General features: G+C 47.6%; 1 protein-coding gene across 2 annotated transcripts in view; it reads right to left on the bottom strand.

Moving 5' to 3' along the window:
- The window catches only part of XYLB (xylulokinase), a 57,979-nt gene that overhangs the window by 7,265 nt on the left and 30,288 nt on the right, over window positions 1-20,426 (bottom strand). For both annotated transcript variants that reach the window (XM_064277498.1, XM_064277499.1), the window contains 5 exons: window positions 20,063-20,136; window positions 18,368-18,464; window positions 8,719-8,777; window positions 5,664-5,751; window positions 2,794-2,888 (listed from right to left, as the gene is read on the bottom strand). In XM_064277498.1, coding sequence (XP_064133568.1) covers window positions 2,794-2,888; window positions 5,664-5,751; window positions 8,719-8,777; window positions 18,368-18,464; window positions 20,063-20,136 — 413 coding nt within the window. The remainder of the gene's footprint in view (window positions 1-2,793; window positions 2,889-5,663; window positions 5,752-8,718; window positions 8,778-18,367; window positions 18,465-20,062; window positions 20,137-20,426) is intronic.

Raw genomic sequence — 20,426 nt, 5'->3', positions numbered from 1 at the left:
TTTTTTGCTATTTTAAATCTTTCTGAAGTAGATCACCAGGCTTATTCTTCCAAGGTGCCTCTGCACGGATTTGAACCGCTAACCTTTTAGTTAGCAGCCATGCACGTAACTGTTTGGGCTACCCGGGGTCTCCTTCTCTGCCCAGAGCCACCCTCTAATTTCTGCCGTTGAGTGCTGATTGTGTTGTGTGAGGACGTAATGTCCGGAGCAGCTGCAGACATCCTGTGACCACCCAGAGAACATCCAGAGTTGCACGTGTGTCTCTGAGCAGCTGGAGTGCATCTAGCGTGTAACTACAACATGCACACCAGATTTCAAACACTTTCAAAATAAAAAAGCATCACATTAATAATTTTTCATACCGCTTACATATTGAAATGACACCTTTTGGGTCTACTGGTTTCAATACAACATTATCAAAACTAGTTTCACCTATCTCTATTTTTACTTTTTTAAAACACGAGACCACCAGAAAACGTTTACATCTGTGGGTCACACTAGGTTTCCACTGGACACCGTTAACGTGGAGAAGCAGCTCAGGGAGAAGACCCAGAGCCAGACGTGCTGAACCACTGAGCCAACGCTGGCACTACCTGCAGGCTTCCTGTTGTGTGAGAACTCTTTCCACTGCAGAGCCGAGGATTCTGCTTGTTTGTTTTTTTTTCTTTGGTGGCTGAAGGCATTCCCATCTGACCCACGTGATGTGGTAAAAAAGCCAACCCTGACAGCTGCCGTCTCCAGCTTGTACCCGCCTTCATGTTTACAAAGCACTTTCGCCCTCACCGTCCATTTCAGCCTCCCCATCAGTGGGTTAAAGGCGGCAGAACGGATGTTGGGTACACTTCACAGGCTCAGAGATGAGGAGTGTTGCTCAAGGTCACGTGAAGGTCACATGGTAAGGGACAGGCAGGAGGAGGAAGAGAACTCACACATCCTTGGTCACAATGCTGGGTCTTCCCACCGCATCCAGCTGCCTCTCAAACATAAAAAAGACCAAACCAAACCCATAGAGTTGATTCCGACTCATAGCAACCCTGCAGGACAGAGCAGAACTTCCCTGTGTGGTTTCCAAGGCTGCACTCTTTACAAACCACCGACCTCTTGGTTAGCAGCCATAGCTCTTAACCACTACACCACCAGGGTTTCCCTCTCAGACATGAGAACCCCAAACCAAACCAAACTCACTGCTGCAGCGTCAATTCTGGCTCGTGGCGACCTTGCAGGGCAGAGCAGAACTGCCCCGTAGGGTTTCCAAGGCTGTCATCTTTACAGAAGCAGACGGCCACATCTTTCGCCCACAGAGCAGCTGGTGGGATTGAACCGCCGACCTTTCAGTTAGCAGCTGAGCTCTTAACCACTGCACCACTAGGGCTCCTTAAACATGAAGACACAACAGGGAACAGGAGCTCGGGCACCGCTACAAGTGTGGGTGTCTGGTCACTGATAAGTATGAGTAGCTGCTTCCAAGGTGTGTTGGCAGACAATTCTCCAGGGCGTGTCTGGAGACAGCTTTTGTTTCAGGCCATCTTGTCAAGGCTGTCTGTAAGCAAACAGCTTCAGAAGATAGAAGGAGTCTCCCTCTGGGGCAGAGGGCAGATCTGTTTGCTGTCCAGGAAAATAAAGACAACTTCTCCTTTGGGGGCAAAGGTCAGGCAGGTTTGCATGCAGCTCCTTTGTAAGGCTTCCTGAGCTTGGGGGCCCTCACCTGGGATGCAGACACACTGTGTACACACTCCGCACCTGCGTCCACTTCACACCACCCCATGGGGCTTAGGGGACAAGGGGAGCCAGTGAGGGCACCAAGCTCATGCAGCCTGCTGGGCTGTGAGAAAGTCCTTGTCTCCGACCCAGGAGTCTTATGTCTTCTGCCAGCAGCTAGGAAACTGTGCAGGCTCATTTGTTAGCTTGCAGGTAGAGTGGACTCTCAGACCCTCCATGGTTCCTGACAAGGTGCATCCACCCTGCTCCTGGACAGCGAGAACCTTCAGGTGTGGTGGAGGCTATGGTGCACCGCCCAGACGCTCCTTCAGGAATGAAGCACTTCTCTCAGCTCCTGGGAGCACTGCTGGCAGACAGCCCTCAGCTGTCAGCCCCCTTTGGGGATTGCTTTGGCTATAGAGAGCTGCCTCACCCCATCCTGGGGAGGCCCACATGCAGTGACTGGTTGACACAAAGTAAAAAGGTCTAGCCCCCTACCCGAACTGGGTAAAACCCAGCTTCAGAATTGGCTGAAGGTACCACTGAGATGGCACGGCAGATGGCCTTCTCCCTCTTCCTCCGCCTTCTCCCTTCCACAGGTGTGGATCCCAAGAGCACCTCCAATGAACCTCCCACATCCTAACTGACATCTCAGGACCTGCTCTCCAGGGAACCTAACCTGTGACAAGTAGGGTCTGTCTTCACTCCCGGCCTGGGTCACTGCATGGCTATCTTGGATCCAGGTTTGAGATTTGAGTGTTAGGAGCCCAGCATATGTTGTGCCTAGGTGACAGCCTTTCAGTGGCTCCTGTCACCTGGTGAGGTGGGGGGGGGTCCATCCTGAGGCACACAGAATAATGACAATATGCTCAGCAATCGATCTGACCCTGGGCTGAAAGATCACCGATATTCATGAATCCGATCTTGTCTTCTTTCGCTCAGTTTTCTTGATCATCTCAAAAAGGAAGGACTGCCCCTTTAGCACATCAAGTTAAATGTGCTGACAAAGAAAAACTGACCTTTTGGGGGGAAAAAAAAAAACCCAGTCGGCTTTCACAATGCAAACGCTTTGACCAGAGTCCGGTGGTCTCTCACCTGAGCGGCTCCTGGGGTCGGGGTCACAGCTAACCTGGGCTGTGGAGCTAACTTCACCACGTCTGCAAAGGGCACCGCTGCTCCAGCTGCAAGGCCTGGAAGGGAAGGCTCATGTCACATGGCTCTCATTCCACAGGAAGACGTCAAGGCAGGAAGCAGGACAAAGGAGCTCACTGGGGGTGAAAGGGCACTAAGACTGGATTAAGGTGAAGGTCGCATGACTTGGTGAGTTTACTAAAAACCACTCAATTGTTCATGTAAAATGGGTAAATTTCACATCTTGCAAATTATATCTCGATAAGGTTGTGTGGTGCAATTAATTACTTTTGTGTGTGGACTGTCTAGCCCTGGTCTTGTAACCCCAACTCAGGTGACTGGGCGGGACTGTGTGACAGGGTAATTGCAGCCCACCAAGGGGATTGGTCAGTTTTGCCTTAAAAGAGCCAATTCCAGAGCAGAGAGGAGGAGCCTACCACCACCAAGGAAGGAGAACGGGAAAGCTGAGTGCCTTTGGGCAGAGACTGAGGACCAGGGAGAAGCCTACACCTGACCCACGAATTTGGGACTTGCCAGCTCCACAACCTCATGAGCCATTTCCTTTATATGGTCCATGAGCTCTGTGAGACGTTGCAGGAAGTTAGGAAACCCAAAGACAGGAGAGGGAGCGGTTGATTTTAGAGATGATGGAGTGGAGAGCAGCTTGGAAAGGTTAGACATTTGGGACGTCTTTAACCTCAGCCTCGTAGGAACCAGCTTTGTGCTGATCCTTATAAAAGACATTATTCATCTAGTTGTTCAGAAAAAGAAAAAAAAATTCAAGCCCAGGTGTCTCTTTGTTGTTAGGTACCATTGAGCTGGTTCGGACTCACAGTGACCCCACGTGACAGAGCAGAGCTGCCCCATAGGGTTTCCTTGGCTGTAATCTTTACGGAAGCAGATTGCCAGGTCCTTCTCCCACAGAGCCGCTGGGTGGGTTAGAACCACCAACCTTTCAATTAGCAGTAGGTGCTTAACCATCTACACCACCAGGGCTCCCCAGGCCTCTCTTTAGTAGGGGTCTAGTTTGTCTTGCTCACTGTGGTAATGACTTTCACAGAACAGGCCAGTTAACCCCAGAAGGAGAAGGAGCACACGCCACCCTCCCGGTTACCCGCCACGTTCAAGCCACCCTGGTCTTTTCAATTCGTTCTGCCTCAGAGCTTTTCACCATATGGAATGTTCTGCTTTCGATGGCCTGTTTCTTTCCCCTCCTGTAAAGATGCACCTAAAAATACCACTTGTTCAGGAGGCTCTTCCTGACCTGCCAGCCCTAAGTACCATCTACTTTTCCTCAGTGTCCTTTTCACAGTCTGTGGCCACATACTTGTACGACTGTTTACAGGCCCTTCTTTGCTGAACTGTAAGCTCCATGAGGCCAGGGACTGTGTCTCCCTGGGTCACCTCCCCAGTGCCAATGCCCAGCACATCGCCTGGCACACAGAGGCCCTTGATAAACACCCACTGCTGTCAAGTTGATTCTGACTCATAGTGACCCTACAGGACAGAGCTGAACTGCCCCATAGGGTTTCCAAGGAGCGGCTGGTGGATTGGAACTGCTGACTTTTTGGCGAGCAGCCGAGCTCTTAACCACTGACCACCAGGGCTCCTGGACATATATATGGCCTCAGAAAATTATCGTCTACCAAACTCCTGGTTAAAAATTTATGTAGGTTGTATATTCTAAACAACTAGCACAGAAACAAAGGAGAAAAAATTGAGGGGAGAAAAAAAACAGAAACATTCATAGTTAAGTGCAAATAAAAGCCAATGATATAAAATATAATTAAAAACATAACCACCTGGAAATAAATTCCCCACATGATCTTGATATAGAAGGTGGCGTGAGGTGGAGGGAGGCGCACATGTAGGGAGGCAGAAGAGGAAGAGGTTAACCCAACTTAGAGAAGGAGAGATACGTTCACTGATTAATTTTCAACGTTGAAAAAAATACCTCAGTTTAAATGCGTGGGTTAAGAAGTCAAGACTCTGGGCAACACCTGCCCCAAAGCAAAGATGAAAAGACAGGAAGGGACAGAGAAAGTGCATGAATGGACATAGGGAACCTGGGGCAGATGGGGAAAGGGGGAGTCCGGACGCATTGCGGGGACGGCACCAATGTCACAACTTGTGTATAAATTTTTGAATGAAAAACAAATTTGTGCTGTAAGCTTTCAATTAAAATGCAATAAAATAAAAAAGATGTCAAGAGTAAACCACTCTAAGAGTGCAAGCACTAGAGAGAAAGAACAAAAACCCTGAGGTACGTGGCAGCCTGAGGGGCTCCCGGAGCGGGCAGCGGACACAGCAAATGGGTCCAGACTGGAGGAAGGATGCCCTTGAGGGCAAGTGCCCTCCCTGGGGAACTCCCGTAGGCGGGGCGATTCCTTTAACTTCTGAAGTTCTGGGGAGGCCGTCGTGAGAACAAAAGGCCTCTGTGGAGCTGTCCAGGGTCCTGGACTGTTTGGGTCTGAAGCCTTCAGCTCCGTCTCAGCTTCCTGCTGAAAAGACTGCTCCCGACTTCGCCGCCTCCCCTCCCAGCAGCTGTGAAGCCCATGCCTGGGTGCTCTCAAGCTTGTCCACGTCCTTTTCCAATATCTGCTGAGCCTGACTCTGACCAGGCCTCGTTCTGGACAGGTCCTTTCCCCCTTTGCCAAGGTATGTGGAGAATAAAGGAACAGAGGGTTTGGGTTGGTTTTGGCCTCGGGGTAGGGAGACAAATGAAGCCAAAACCCCAAAGACTGCAACAGCCTATCCTTACCCTTCCACCCTCCTCAGCCCAGCCAGTGCCCCAAGGCCTTGCAGAGGCAGCTGTCCCCCAGCCATCGACCTACCGTGAAAAGCTCGGTACGCGGAGCCCACACAGGCCGAGTTGGCAGTGTCTGTGACATACACCGGGGCATCAAACACATCTGCGAGCACCTGGAGAGGACACGCTGGTTTTTACTGTCCTGAGTCATTCTCAGAAGGAACATGGACATTTTGGGGTGTGTTTTCCAGACTCCCCTTCCCCATATGTCTTCCTATCCCTTCCATTCCACCTCTACTGCTTTAAAAGTGTGCTTGGCTATGCCACCAGATCCCACCACACTGGTGACAATAAGGCCAGGATGACCTGGGGGAGATCCTGGAGGGAGAGTGCCTCAACATTTGTGAGGTTCTGATGACGACAGGACACAACACAACGATCTCCGGACAGATGAAGGGCAGGACTCTGTTACTTACAGCTCCAAAGGCTGTCACATGAGGGCACACTGGGGGTCCTAACCAGGGAACAGGGAATAGCGAGCTGGAGCTGTGGGAGGGGGGCTTATGTGTGGAAAGTGGGGTGGGGTTGGCTAGGTTTCAAAGGATTCCCAAGGATTGGGTATTTTGAATGATTCTGGAGACCCAAGGATCTATAATCAACGCCCACGGAAGCAGCAGTCAAGAAATCAAACAACGTAATTGCACTGGGCAAATCTGCTGCAAAAGATCTCTTTAAAATGTTAAAAAGCAAAGATGTCGCTTTGAGGATTGAGGTGTGCCTGACCCAAGCCATGGTATTTTCTATCACTTCATATGCATGAGAAAGCTGGACAATGAACAAGGAAGATGGAAGAAGAATTGGTGCCTCTGGATTATGACGCCGGCAAAGAATGTTGAATATACCGTAGACTACCAGAACAACAAACAAATGCGTACTGGAAGAAGTACACCCAGAATGCTCCTTAGAAGCAAGGCTTCATCTTATGTATTTTGGACATGGTATGGGAAGGGACCAGTCCCTGGAGACCGACATCATGCTCAGTAAAGTAGAGGGTAGGCAAAAAACAGGAAGACCCTCAACAAGATGGACTGACAAAGTAGGTACAACAATGGTGTTATGGATTGAACTGTGTCCCCCCAAAACGTACACCAACTTAGCTAGGCCATGCTTCCCAGTATTGTGTGACTGTCCACCATTTTGTCATCTGATGTGATTTTCCTGTGTATTGCAAATCCTACCTCCATGATGTTAATGAGGTGGGATTAGCAGCAGTTATGTTAATGAGGCAGGACTCAATCTACAAGATTAGGTTGTGTCTTAAATCAATCTCTTTTGAGATATAAAAGAGAAAAGCAAGCAGAGAGACACGGGACCTCATACCACCAAGAAAGAAAAGCCAGGAGAATAGCAAGTCCTTTGGACTTGGGGCGCCTGCGCTGAGAAGCTCCTTAACCAGGGAAGATTGATGACAAGGACCTTCCCCAGAGCCAACAGGGAGAGAAAGCCTTCCCCTGGAGCTGGCACCCTGAATTCGGACTTCTAGCCTCCTAGACTGTGAGAGAATAAATTTTTCTTTGTTAAAGTCATCTACTTGCGGTATTTCTGTTACAGCAGCACTAGGTGACTAAGACAAATGGGCTCAAACACAACAATGATTGTGAGGAAGGTGCAGGACCAGGTAGTGTTCCATTCTGCTGTATGTAGGGTCGTTGTAAGTTGGAGCAGACCCGACAGCACCTAACAACAAGAAGGAAGAAGGGGCCGTCCCTGGTGATGGGCATCTGGGGGCCTCTAGCAGTTGGGTGTGTATTTTGCAGCCCAGGCGTGTTACAGAGTCTGATTAAGGAAGTGGTTGGGGTGTGGGCTTAGCAAACTGCCCGTGAACGGGAACCTAAAACTGTTCAAGACAGCACTCGTGAAGTATATCACAGAGGGCCACAGCACTCCCGCTGTCCCTGTGCTGTTTTACTGTTTTATTAAAAATAGGATGAAGACTCAGTATGTTTAATAAACGGTCTAGAGCTGGGGACGGTAGAGTATCAGGCTAATATAAACAAGCTCAAACCAATTCAAATGAAAAACGTTATGTTTCATAAGGATAAAAATAAATTTTCCATCCAAGTCTGAAAGTTCTATCACATAAACGTAGAATGGGAAAGACCTGGGGGTCCTGGCTGAGCAGGGGGATTGCAGGAGGTGGCACTGTTGTCCTGTCCAGACCCCCTACTCCGAGACAGGTGCGCGTCCTTCCCCAGCTGCTGTGAGCACTGGCTGCTAGCGGCTCAGAGCTGCCCCTCCTGGAGAGAACTGCCCTCTGCTGAGCAGTGGCCACCTCTCACAGGAGGCTGTGCCCATCCCTCCCCACGGCAGACAGCTGGTTCTCTTGACCCAAGGCAACCCTGTGGAGTCATTCATGCTCCAAGGCTCCCCATGGGATCAGGCCAAAGCAGACTCCCACCAAGACCATATCCCTCCTTTTCCTTCTTCGGCTGACCTATCCCAATACCCTCATTGCCATTCTCCTGGAAGCATTCTGAAATCACTTCCTGAGAATTCTCATTCCAGACTCTGCCTCTAGAGGACCTTACACAGGACAGGTATATGACAAGCCAACAGCTGACGCAGTCACTCCAACAGCTGGGGCAGCCTCGGGCTGTATCCAAAACACGGGATGTCCCAGTGAGAACACACACACGGTGTGACGGCCCTGAGTGTCAGATATCTACAGGCTGAGTCCACGTTTGGTCATGTATTTCTAGCATGATGGAGGATCAGAAGGACAGTGACAATGTCTGGCAACTGTGTTACAAGAGGAATGACTGGCAGATAACCAGAGATGTTCACAGTGGAAGGGAGGGGACTGGAGGAAGACAAGAGCACTGATGTTAAACGCCAGAAGGTTTGCTACTTGGAAGGAAGGGTACTTTCCATGTGACTCCAGAGGGCAGCACTGGTGTCAGAGCGCAGACCCACAGGGCAGCAGATATCACCTGAGTGTAAGACAGAACCTGCTTACACTGTGAAATGCAACTGAGCTGGCTTCCTGGGAGTCTGGGAACAGCGGTGGCCCTTCCTTTCGAGTTGGTGGCTCCTCCAAGTAACAGGTGGAAGACGCCACAGGGCCTGCTACCCGCACTTACCTGCAAGATGTCTCTGTTGTGAGACGCTCCCCCAGTGGCCAGAATCTTTGTCTTAGGCACTGCAAGGAAAAAAGACACAAATGAATGGCTGTGGCTATTCCCCAAGGGAGAAAGAAGAAAGGGCTATTTTCCAGAATTGCTCAGCCACACAGGGCTTGGGGTGGGCTAACGCCTCCTGTGTACGACGCAGTCTGGGGGGCCGGGGGGGATCCAAAGCTCGCCTCTGTCCATGCAGGCCTGTCAGACATTATCTGCTTGTAAGGCTGTTGCAGAGGACTGCCCCATTCGCCTCTTATTAATAATAATAATAAAATTCTCAATGAACCAGGAATAGAGAGGAGCTCCTTAAACGGAAAAGGGTCACATACCCAAAGCTTACAACCAACACCACTCTTACGAGAGACATGTAGAAGCTTTCTCTATGTCTGAAGTGTGTCCCTCAAAAAGACATGCAGGCGTTCTAACTGCTGGTACCTGTGAATGCGACCTTGTTTGGAAATAGGGTCTGTGAAGATGTTATCAGTTAATAGGAAGTCATGCTGCAGAAGGTTGGGTCCTAACCCCATCTGAATAGTGTCCTATAAAAGAGAAGAGACACAGACAGACAGAGGAAAGATGGCTGTTATGGTCTGAACTGTGTCCCCCCAAAATGGGTGTCGACTTGGCTAGGCCATGATTCCCAATATTGTGTGTCTGTCCACCATTTTGTGATCTGATGTGATTATCCTGTATGTTGTAAATCCCGACCTCTGTGATGTTAACAAGGCCGGATTAGAGCCAGTTACATCAATGAGGCAGGACTCAATCTACAGGATTAGGTTGTGATCTAAGTCAATCTCTTTTGAGATGTAACACAGGGAAGCAAGCAGAGAGGAAAGAAACCTAATTACCACCAAGAAAGAAGAGCCAGGAGCAGAGCACGTTCTTTGGACCCGGAGTTCCTACGCGGAGAAGCTCCTAGACCGGGGAAGACTGATGAGAAGGACCTTCCCCTGGAACTGATAGAGAAAGCCTTTCCCCGGAGCTGGCGTCCTGAATTCAGACTTCTAGCCTCCTAGACTGTGAGAAATATACTTCTGTTTGTCAAAGCCATCCGCTTGTGGTACTTCTGTTATAGCAGCACTAGGTAACTCAGACACAGCCACCTACATGCCAAGATACGCTGGGGGCTCCTAGAAGCTGAGACAGACAAGAAAGGATCTTTCCCTACAGCCCGCAGAGAGAACAGGGCTCTGCTGACTCCCTGAATTCAGACCACTAACTTCCAGAACTGTGAGACAATAAATTTCTATTGTTAAAGTCACCCACCTGACTGTACTTTGTTATAGCAGCCCTGTGAAAGTAATACAGATTTTGGCACCGGGAAGTGTGACGTGTAACAGACACCTGAAAATGTAGAAGTGGCTTTGGAATTGGATAAGCAGAAGATGGAAGAATTTTAAGGTGCTTGATAGTAAAAGCCTAGATTGCTTTAAAGACCAAAACCAAAACTCATTGCCCTCGAGTCAATTTCGACTCATAGCGACCCTATAGGACAGAGTAGAACTTTCCCCATAGGGATTCCAAGGAGTGGCTGGTGGATTTGAACTGCTGATCTTTTGGTTAGCAGCCAAGCTCTTAACCACTGAGCCACCAGGGCTCCACGCTAAAGACATTGTTGGTAGGACTGTGGATATTAAAGGCAATTCTGATGACAGCTCAGAAAGAAGAGAGGAGAGTCGTAGAGAAAGTTTCTATCACCATGAACAGAATGTTGCTAAAAATATGGACGCTAAATGTGCTTCTGGTGAGGCCTTAGGGGGAAATGATGAACACGTCACTGGACACCAGGGGAAAGGCGATCCCTTGCTATCAAGAGGCAAAAAACTTGGCTGAATTACGTTCAATCGTTTTCTGGGAAGTAGAACTTGAAGATTCGGAACATTCTCAGCCTATCCATATCGTAAAAACTGATAAAGCGTGCTCTGAAGAGGACACCACAGCTGTGGCTGGACCTTCCCCGGCACACTCTGGGAGAACATGGCCCTACTGGGGTTTTGTTACAGTGGTAGTAGGAAAGTCAGACAACTGATATGTCAGCCAGATCTAAGATGCCCTCAAGTGATCCCTGCCTCCCGTTCTTCGTGCCCTATTGTAGCCCCTTCTCTCATTTGATAGAGTTGACTCGTATAACCAGTAGGCTATTGTGTAAATAATGGTGTGTGAATTCCAAGACTAAGTCATAAAGGTCTTGGAATTCACACACCATTGTTTTCCAAGACTAACTCATAACAGGGAGCTTTGGTGGTGCAGGGGTTAAGAGCTCAGCTGCTAATCAAAATTCAGGCCGTTTGAATCTACCAGCCACTCCTTGGAAGCCCTGTGGGGCCGCTCTACTTTCTCCTATAGGTCGCTACGAGTTGGAATCGGCTCGAGGGCAACAGGAAAAAAAAGTCATAAGACACTGAGGTTTCCATTTGCTCTCTCATAAATCACTCTCTCTCGGCTGTCAGTTTACTAACAGTGCCTATTAAGAGGCAAAAAGATGGAACGAAGAAAAATCACCCAAAGACATTTACAAAATTATTCATAGCAGCACTGTTTATAATAGCAATGGCTATCACCGTAGATTGGATAAATAAATCCTGGCATAATCACGTAATGCAATACTACACTGCGATGGAAGTTAACTCCTAATAGCTAGGCTCTTTAACATGGATGAACTCATAACACAACATTTAGTTAAAAAAGCAAGTCACACAAGAACACACACAGTATTATTCCATGAATTATGAAGTTCAGAGGAAGGCAAAACAAAACAAGGTAAGGCTGGGGATGCGTACAAAGCTGGCAAAAGTATTAAGAACCCCTGAAGAATGATAATACAAAATCAGGATAGAAATTACCCCACGGGGGATGAGGATGCAACGGAGGAGGTACACACAGAAGTTCTGTGGTTCTGGCAGTGTTCTTTCTTCACCAGAGTGCTGAATAAACAGGTATTGGACTTATTAATAGCTTTACAATTAGCCATATGATGTATAAACTGTACGCATGATATTTTTCACAATAAAAAATATTAAATCTCAACCTACTAAAAGATATATAGTTCAGATTCTGGTTAAGACAGAGTTGGTCAAGAAAGAATACCACTTGTGCTGTAACAATGACAGAATGCTGAATAAACAAAAATATCCATATTTTAATTAAAGCTATCAAAAAGTTGTGGATGTACAATTGGTCTCAACCCACCTGGATCAAAGGAGAATGAAGAGCACCAAGGACACAAGGCGATTACAAGCCCAAGAGACAGAAAGGGCCACATGAACCAGCGACTACATCATCCTGAGACCAGAAGAATTAGATGGTGCCTGGCTACAACCGATGACTGCCCTGACAGGGAGCACAACAGAGAACCCCTGAGGGAGCGGGACAGCAGTGGGATGCAGACCCCAAATTCTCGTAAGACCAGACTTAATGGTCTGACTGAGACTAGAAGGACCCCAGTGGTCATGGCCCCCAGACCTTCTGTTGGCCCAGGACAGGAACCATTCCTGAAGCCAACTCCTCAGACATGGATTGGACTGGACAGTGGGTTGGAGAGGGATGCTGGTGATGAGTGAGCTTCTTGGATCAGGCAGACACTTGACACTATGTTGGCATCTCCTGCCTGGAGGGGAGATGAGAGAGTGGAGGGGGTTAGAAGCTGGCGAAATGGACATGAAAAGAGAGAGTGGAGGGAGAGAGCAGGCTGTCTCATTAGGGGGAGAGTAACTGGGAGTATGTAGCAAGGTGTATATGGATTTTTGTGTGAGAGACTAACTTGATTTGTAAACTTTCACTTAAGGCACAATAAAAATTATTAAAAAAAAAATTTGTGGATGTAGTCCAAAGGACTAATGGACCACAACTACCACAGCCTCCACCAGACTGAGCCCAGAACTAGATGGTGCTCAATTCCACCACCAACTGCTCTGGCAGGGATCACAACAGGGGGTCCCGGAGAGAGTGGGAGAAAAATGTAGAACAAAATTAAAAAAAAAAAAAACAGGCCTGCCAGCCTGACAAAGACTGGAGAAACCCTACAAGTATGTCCCTTGGACACCCTTTAAATCAGTACTGAAGTAGCTCCTGAGGTTCGCTCTTCAGTCAAAGATTAGACAGGTTTATAGGGTCAACAATGATACACGTGAGGAACGTGCTTCACAGTTCAATCGTGTATACGAGACCAAAGGGCACAGCAGCCCAAAAACAAAGACGAGAAGGCAGGAAAGGACAGGAAAACTGGACGAATGGAAACAGAGCCTGGGGTGGAGACGGGGAGACTGTTGACACATCGAGGAATTGGCAACCAGTATCACAAAACAATTTATTAACTTTTTAACGAGAAACTAAATTGCTCTGTAAACTTTCACCTAAATCACACACTAAATAGCTGTGAATCCAGGCAAGACTAAATAAACTATCACAGAATGAGATGAGCCCTTACGTGCTGATTCATCCCTGTAGTATGGAAGGGGTCGGGGAGTAAGTCTCCAAAGGCAGAGAAACTCCACCCAGGATAAGAAGAAACCCGTCAGACATTGAACAACTGCGTTTCCGTTGGTGTGGCAGACTGGAATCTCCAGGAGATTCTCTCTCAAATGTAGAGCTACGTCTCCCCACCCATCAATTCTCCCATAGACATCTACTGTTTAAGTGTGATGTGGAAACTAGGGGCAGGGTTGGAAAGCAGAAAGAGATTTCTATAACATCACAGTGCTTAGATCCCAAAGACCTGATTGAGAAGGGGGCCTGATCCCAACCTCAAGACATTGTAACCACTGGTGAACTAAAACTAAGTAAAGTGGCAATACTATGTTGACCCAACTCACAGTTAGATTTAGAAAGACCACACTCTTACCCTAGCAGGCTGAAGAAGAACAAGCAAAACCTTTCTACAGTTAAATGCCGTATTTTTACACAAAGAACGTGTGCCTTCTACATTTGCCAACTGCACCCTCCCCGCGAGGTATTTTCGTAAGCATCATGATGCCAATGTTTTTACATGTTGCTGTAAAAGATTAGCGTAGCGCACTTATGAAAATACCTCTCGAAGGAAGGTGAGGTTGACAAACAACCACAGAAGGTGCGCATTATTTGCGTAAAAATACAGTATCAGACACTTATTACAACTAAATGTGAATCTATAATTATCTCAAAGTGAAAGGTTTTGAACCAGAGACCTACATCATCCTGAGACCAGAAGAACTAGTTGGTGCCCGGCCACAATCGATGACTGCCCTGACAGGGAGCGCAATAGAGAACCCCTGAGGGAGCAGGAGATCAGTGGGATGCAGACCCCAAATTCTCATAAAAAGACCAAACTTAATGGTCTGACTGAGACTGGAGGAATCCCGGCGGCCATGGTCCCCAGACCTTCTGTTGACACAGGACAGGAACCATCCCCGAAGACAACTCATCAGAAATGAAAGGGACTGGTCAGCGGGTGGGAGAGAGACGCTGATGAAGAGTGAGCTAATTATATCAGGTGGACACTTGAGATTGTGTGGGCAACTCTTGTCTGGAGGGGGGATGGGAGGATAGAGAGAGAGGGAAGCTGGCAAAATTGTCACGAAAGGAGAGACTGGAAGGGCTGACTCAAGAGGGGGAGAGCAAGTGGGAGTAGGGAGTGAGATGTATGTAAACTTATATGTGACAGACTGATTGGATTTGTAAACGTTCACTTGAAGCTTAATAAAAGTTATTAAAAAAAAAAAAAGGTCAAAAAAAAAAAAAAACTAACTACTTCAGTTACCACTGTACTTTAAATACAATGTCCAGCATTTAATCAAAACCACATGACATTTTAAGAAGCAGGAAACAGGGGCAAAATAGTCAATAGAGGCAGGCTCTCAGCTGAATTAGCAGATAAGAACTTTACAGTAATTATAAAAATTCAGAGGAAAAGATGGGTAATATGGCTAAAATATGGGCGACTTCAGCACAGAAATAAGAAACTATAAAAGAACCAGATGAAAATTCTAGAACTGGAAAAAAACACAGTATCTAAAATGAAGAATTTGTTAGATGGGCATAACAGCACGTTGTCTACATCAGGAGAACGGGTTAGTAAACAGGAAGAGCCAATGGAAATTATCCACACTGAAGAAGGGAGATAAAAAGAGAAAACAGAGAGCCAAAGGCCTATGGGAAGATAACAAATGTGTAATTTACGTCCAGAAGAAAAGAAAAGAGGTAACAGAGGGACAGAAATATTTCAAGAGACAATGGCTAAGAATTTTCCAAAACGGGTAAAAGATATCAACCTACACATTCAAAAAGCTGAGTAAACCACAAGTAGGACAAATACAAAGAAAACCATATGTAAACCCAGTGCCGTCGAGTAAATTGTGATTCATAGCGACCCTACAGGACAGAGTAGAACTGCCCCACAGAGTGTCCAAGGAGCGCATGGCGGATTTGAACTGCCAACCCTTTGGTTAGCAGCCGTAGCACTTAACCACTACGCCACCAGGGTTTCCAAAATCATATGTAGGGCTGCCATAATCAAACAGTCAAAAATCAGAGATAAATAGAAATATTTTACATCAGCCAGAGAAGCAAACTATATTATATTCAGGGGACCAGCTCTAAGAATGACAGCGGTCTCTCATCTCGAACATTACTAGGCCAGAAGACACTGTAATGACATTTTGAAAGTGCTAAAAGAAAAAGTGTCAACCTAGAATTCTGTAGCTAAAAACAACATGAAAATAAATATTCTTTTGGACATGAAAATAAATACATTTTCAAACAAACAGAAACTGCGAGAACCCACTGCCAACATATCTGCACTCTTAGAGTTGCTCTATATTTTTCCTAAAGATCTGACTTTCCATCTGGTATGATTTTTCCCATTTGCCTGAAAAAAACTTCCTTTAGTCTTTCTTCTAGTGCAAGAGTACTGGTAACAAATTCAAGAGTATAACATTAATTAAGGTAGACTGTTTTAAGGACTTCACTTTAAAACTTATTACAAAGAAGCGTAGCTAAAAGGGAAAAAAAAGAAATACTAAAAATTACTCAGTTAATTCAAAAGAAGGCTAAACTAAAAAGGAAGTGTGCCTTTGTCCAGCCTAGCTAGATGCATATATTTGATGGTGTCTGTAAACATCGAGAGAGCCATCATTCCTTAAATAGAGCAGATTGGCCCAGAGGTTAAGAACCAGGAGTCTAGGGACAAGTTGGCTTGGTTCAGATCCCAGTTCTGCCGAACTTGAGCAAGTCACTTAATTGCCACGAGACTCGTTTCCTACTTTGTGAAGTGAGAGCAATAACAGTACCTACCTTAAAGGACTGGTTAATAAGGATGACAGGCTTAGGAACAAGGCCAGGCACACAGTAGGTGCTCACTAAATGTTGGCTCTATTATCACTCATGAGTTCCTGGGTGGTGCTCGACTACTAGTAGAAAGTTTGGTGGTTCCAACCCACCCAGAGGCACCTCAGAAGACAGGCCTGGCAATCTGCTTCCAAAGATCACAGCCTTGACAACCCCACAGAGAACAGTTCTACTCCATACACATGGGAATGACAAATAACAACAACAAATTATTAGTACTATCAACAATCTTCGTGAATTACACCTCAACATACAAAAAAACAGAAATCCTCACAGCTGGACCTATAAACGACATTATGATAAATGGAGAAAATACTGACGTTTTCAAGGATTTCATTTTACTTGGATCCACAATCAACACTGGCAAAGGCAGCAGTCAAGAAATCAAACGACACACTGCGTAGGGAAAATCTGCTGCAAAAGACCTTTTTAAAGGGTTAAAACGCAAAGATGTCACTTAACGGACTACGCTGTACCTGACCCAAGCCATGGTGTTTTCAATCGCCTTGTGTGCAAGTGAAAGCTGGACAATGAATAAGGAAGACCGAAGAAGAATTGATGCCTTTGAACTATGGTGATGGCGAAGAATATCGAATATACCATGGAGTGCTGGAAGAACGAACAAATCTGTCCAGGAGGAAGTGCAGCCAGAGTGCTCCTTAGGAACAAGGATGGCTAGACTCTGTCTCATGTGCTTTGGACACGTTATCAGGAGAGACCAGTCCCTGGAGAAGGACATCACACTTGGTAGAGTAGAGGGTCGGTGAAAAAGAGGAAGACTCTCAATGGGATGGGTGGACACAGTGGCTGCAACAATGGGCTCAAGCGTAATGACTGTGAGGACGGCGCAGGACAGGGCAGTGCTTTGTTCTGCTGTACACGGGGTCGCTGTAAGTAAGAACATTATCACCATTCTTAAGGAGCCCTGGTGGCACAGTGGTTAAGTGCTTGGCTGCTAACCGAAAGGCTGGAGGTTCGAACCCATCCAGTGGCTTCATGGGAGAAAGATGTGACAGTCTGCTTCTGTAAAATTACAGCCTTGGAAACCCTATGGGGCAGTTCTACTCTGTCCTACAGGGTCACTGAGTTGGAACTGACTGGACGGCAACAGGTTATCATTGTTCTTATGTAAAGTGCCTTTTTATCCTTTTTAGACACTCATAAAACGGAGTAAGATTATGATCAACCACGAACAAAACAAGAGCTGGTCAACGCACGTATGTGCCCTCATGTAGGTCTTTGTATATGGTCTCGTATGTATTTTCTCATGTACATCTTTGGTGAACACACGCATGCATTTCTGCTGGACACTGACCTAGGAGTGAGGCCGTCGGGTAGGTATATATTCAGCTTTAGTAGATGCTGCCCATAAGGTTTTCAAAAAGGTTTACCTAATGCATATTTTTATAGTATCCTCTTCCTTGATTGGTTCAAAGATGTAAAGCATATAGAACATGGGTTGTCCACAAAAGTATTGCAAGCAAGCCCTCAAGAACGAGACTTCTGAGTTTTTCCATCTTCTCCAGTGACATCAGCTGCTACCCAGAGGGACAAATACCTCTTAGAAATACATCTGGGAGTCCATGGTCCATCAGTTCAACCTCCTTACAGACCATCCATTCCAACGCCATCAGTAAAGGGAGTTCACTGACCTCCTAAAGCTGTCCGTTCCACAGCTCAGGTTCTTAGAAATCCCCTTCTCCCCCTTATCTGCCTCCCCATGGCCCCAGTTCTACCCTCTCAGCCCCTTCTCTGATGCAGTCTTCTGAGTTTTGACAGAGGTAACATATCCCCAGTCTTCCCTGCTCCAAGCTGAAAGGCCCAGGATTGTCTCCATAAGGAAACAGGGCCTGGCTGGGCTAGAAGGCCAAGGTCCAGCCATGGCTCCAGACCAGACTCCTCCCATCTACACGGCCACACTGCCCATGTCCTCAGGGTCCAGAGCTTGGGACATTTAGTCTGGGGCTTGAAGCTTGGGGTTGCAGAAAGACCTCTCCAAGTCCTACCGCACTGGCTAGGAGATCTGGCTACGGGGGGGGACAGGAGAGAAGCAGGAACAAGCTGCCTCCTAGTCCACGCCTCACCACAGGTACCCGCTGACTCACTCACCCCACCACTAGGGGCCAGACTCCATCTCCTTCTAGCATGAAGCCCCCTGTAACAGAGCCTCAATGGACCCTGCTCTGCGAGCCCAGGCCTGGAGGATGAGAAACACTCAAGCACCTCAGGGTGTGAGCCAGGTCCTGGGACCCAACCCCAGAAGAGATCTTGCCAGCAGCTCACTTACTGACTCGGTAGCCCAGGCCCTCGGCATGAATCCTCTTGGCCATGAATTGTCCTTCGATCAGTGCTCGAATCTCCACATCCCTGGGGAATGCTGAGACCTGTGTCCAGAAGAAGGGGCACAGGGTGAGGACTCAGGTTGTCCACTCACGCGTGTGTGTGCCATGTTTTTAAACCATGACCCAGACTGGGAACTCCAGTGAGCTCCAAATGTAGTCGGGCTCTTTAGGCACTAACTTTGCCTGTCTCTCTCTGTCATGCACACACCCAGTTACACTCACACACATCTCATACACCCACACATCACACCCACATTCACACACACCTCACACACACACTCACACCTCACACACACACCTCATACAACCACATCTCACAAATCTGGACAGATTTGCACAAATGAACAGGCATACCTCCTCTCTGTGGGCAACAGGGACCAAACTGATCCTCCGTCACAAAACTGGAATCAACTCCCCAAATGTGACATAAAGCTTTCCATTTGCAATCCAATGGGTAACGCTATCGTCAGCTGCACAGTCCAGCGCCGACTCTGGCTGTCACGGTTACGAGCTAGGGCGTCTTACCGCACAGTCCAACGCCGACTCTGGCTGTCACGGTTACTAGCTAGGGCGTCTTACCGCACAGTCCAGCGCCGACTCTGGCTGTCACGGTTACTAGCTAGGGCGTCTTACCGCACAGTCCAGCGCCGACTCTGGCTGTCACGGTTACTAGCTAGGGCGTCTTACTCAAGCTCCCCAGACATTTATCAGTTTCAGAAACATCTCTCAGGTCTGACCCATAGTGTGACGATGTCTCTGGTAACTAGCTGAAGGGTCAGCTCATAGCAGCAAGTACTGCCTGGGTCCTTCCTGCAGGAAGGCAGGTGGTGGTGGTGTGGGCGGGGGGCACCAGCTTCGGACCCAGAAGACTGGGTCTGAGTTCCCTCCACTACCAATGACCTTGTGACTTTGGGCAAGTTATTTAACCTCTCTGAGCCTCAATTTCTCCATCTGTAAAGTGGGTAGTAATGCCCACCTCAGAGTTGCTTTGAGAAATGAGATGTAGAAACCCACCAGCACAGTGCCTAGAACCAAATCACAGTCAGTAGAAGTTTATGCCTCCACCGGCCAGGAGGCTCCTTCAATCAGAAAGAAACTCATGACCTCAAGGTCAGTGTACCAGGGCTTTGAACTCCTTCACTCAGGTTTGAACCCCTGCTGAGAACTTGCATTTCTAACAAGTTCCCCGGCAATTGCTAATGCTAATGCTGCTGGTGAGGGAACAGTTCTAAGAACCACAAGTAGAGCAACTAAACCAAAACCCGCTGCTGTCCACTTGATTCCGACTCATAGCGACCCTGTAGGACAGAGCAGAACTGCCCCATAGGGTTTCCAAGGAGTGGCCGGTGGATTTGAACTGCCGACCTTTTGGTTAGCAGCCAAGCTCTAAACCACTACACCACCAGGGCTCCATTCACTGAGGCAAGCCCTTGGGTTTTCTGTGCTCTCTCTGAAGGACAGGATGGTGCCTGTCTTGGGCCCTGCTGACTCCACAGCACCTAGAATGCGCCCCACAGGGCTCACCCAAAACGTCTGTAAAAGCAACGGACGTGCAAATGAATGAAGTCTCTAAAGTTAGTATAATTTGATGGGTGATTATTAAATTTAATACTCAGCTCCGACACTAATAACACACGTACCTCGCAGTTTTCTGCATTAAACCTGTGGCGCCCAATAATTTCTGGGGTGATCTCCATTACGTCAAAGTAAAAACCTGAAACAAGGCCAGAAGGAGATGAGCCGTCAGCGGTCAGGGAGCAAACAGCAGCTTCTCAACAGCCTTAGACAAGAGGACAACAAAAGGACCCCACGTCCTGGCGTCCCCAGGCCCCTCTGGCCCCCAGACCTTGGGATACTCTCAGTTCTTCTTTCCAACAGGATAGAGGGGACTGGAAAGGCCTAGGCTAGCTTTTCTTTGTGAAAAACTTCCTACTCTCACTTGGTAGCCCAGATCAGAAAGAAGCTGCCCAGCACCGAGAACACCAGCCAGGTTCTGATCCAGGG

Source organism: Loxodonta africana, chromosome 27 (assembly GCF_030014295.1).
Source record: "Loxodonta africana isolate mLoxAfr1 chromosome 27, mLoxAfr1.hap2, whole genome shotgun sequence".
Classification (NCBI taxonomy): Eukaryota; Metazoa; Chordata; class Mammalia; order Proboscidea; family Elephantidae; genus Loxodonta; species Loxodonta africana.
Note: the sequence above shows the minus strand (reverse complement) of the source record. Positions and strands in the feature narration are given on the sequence as shown.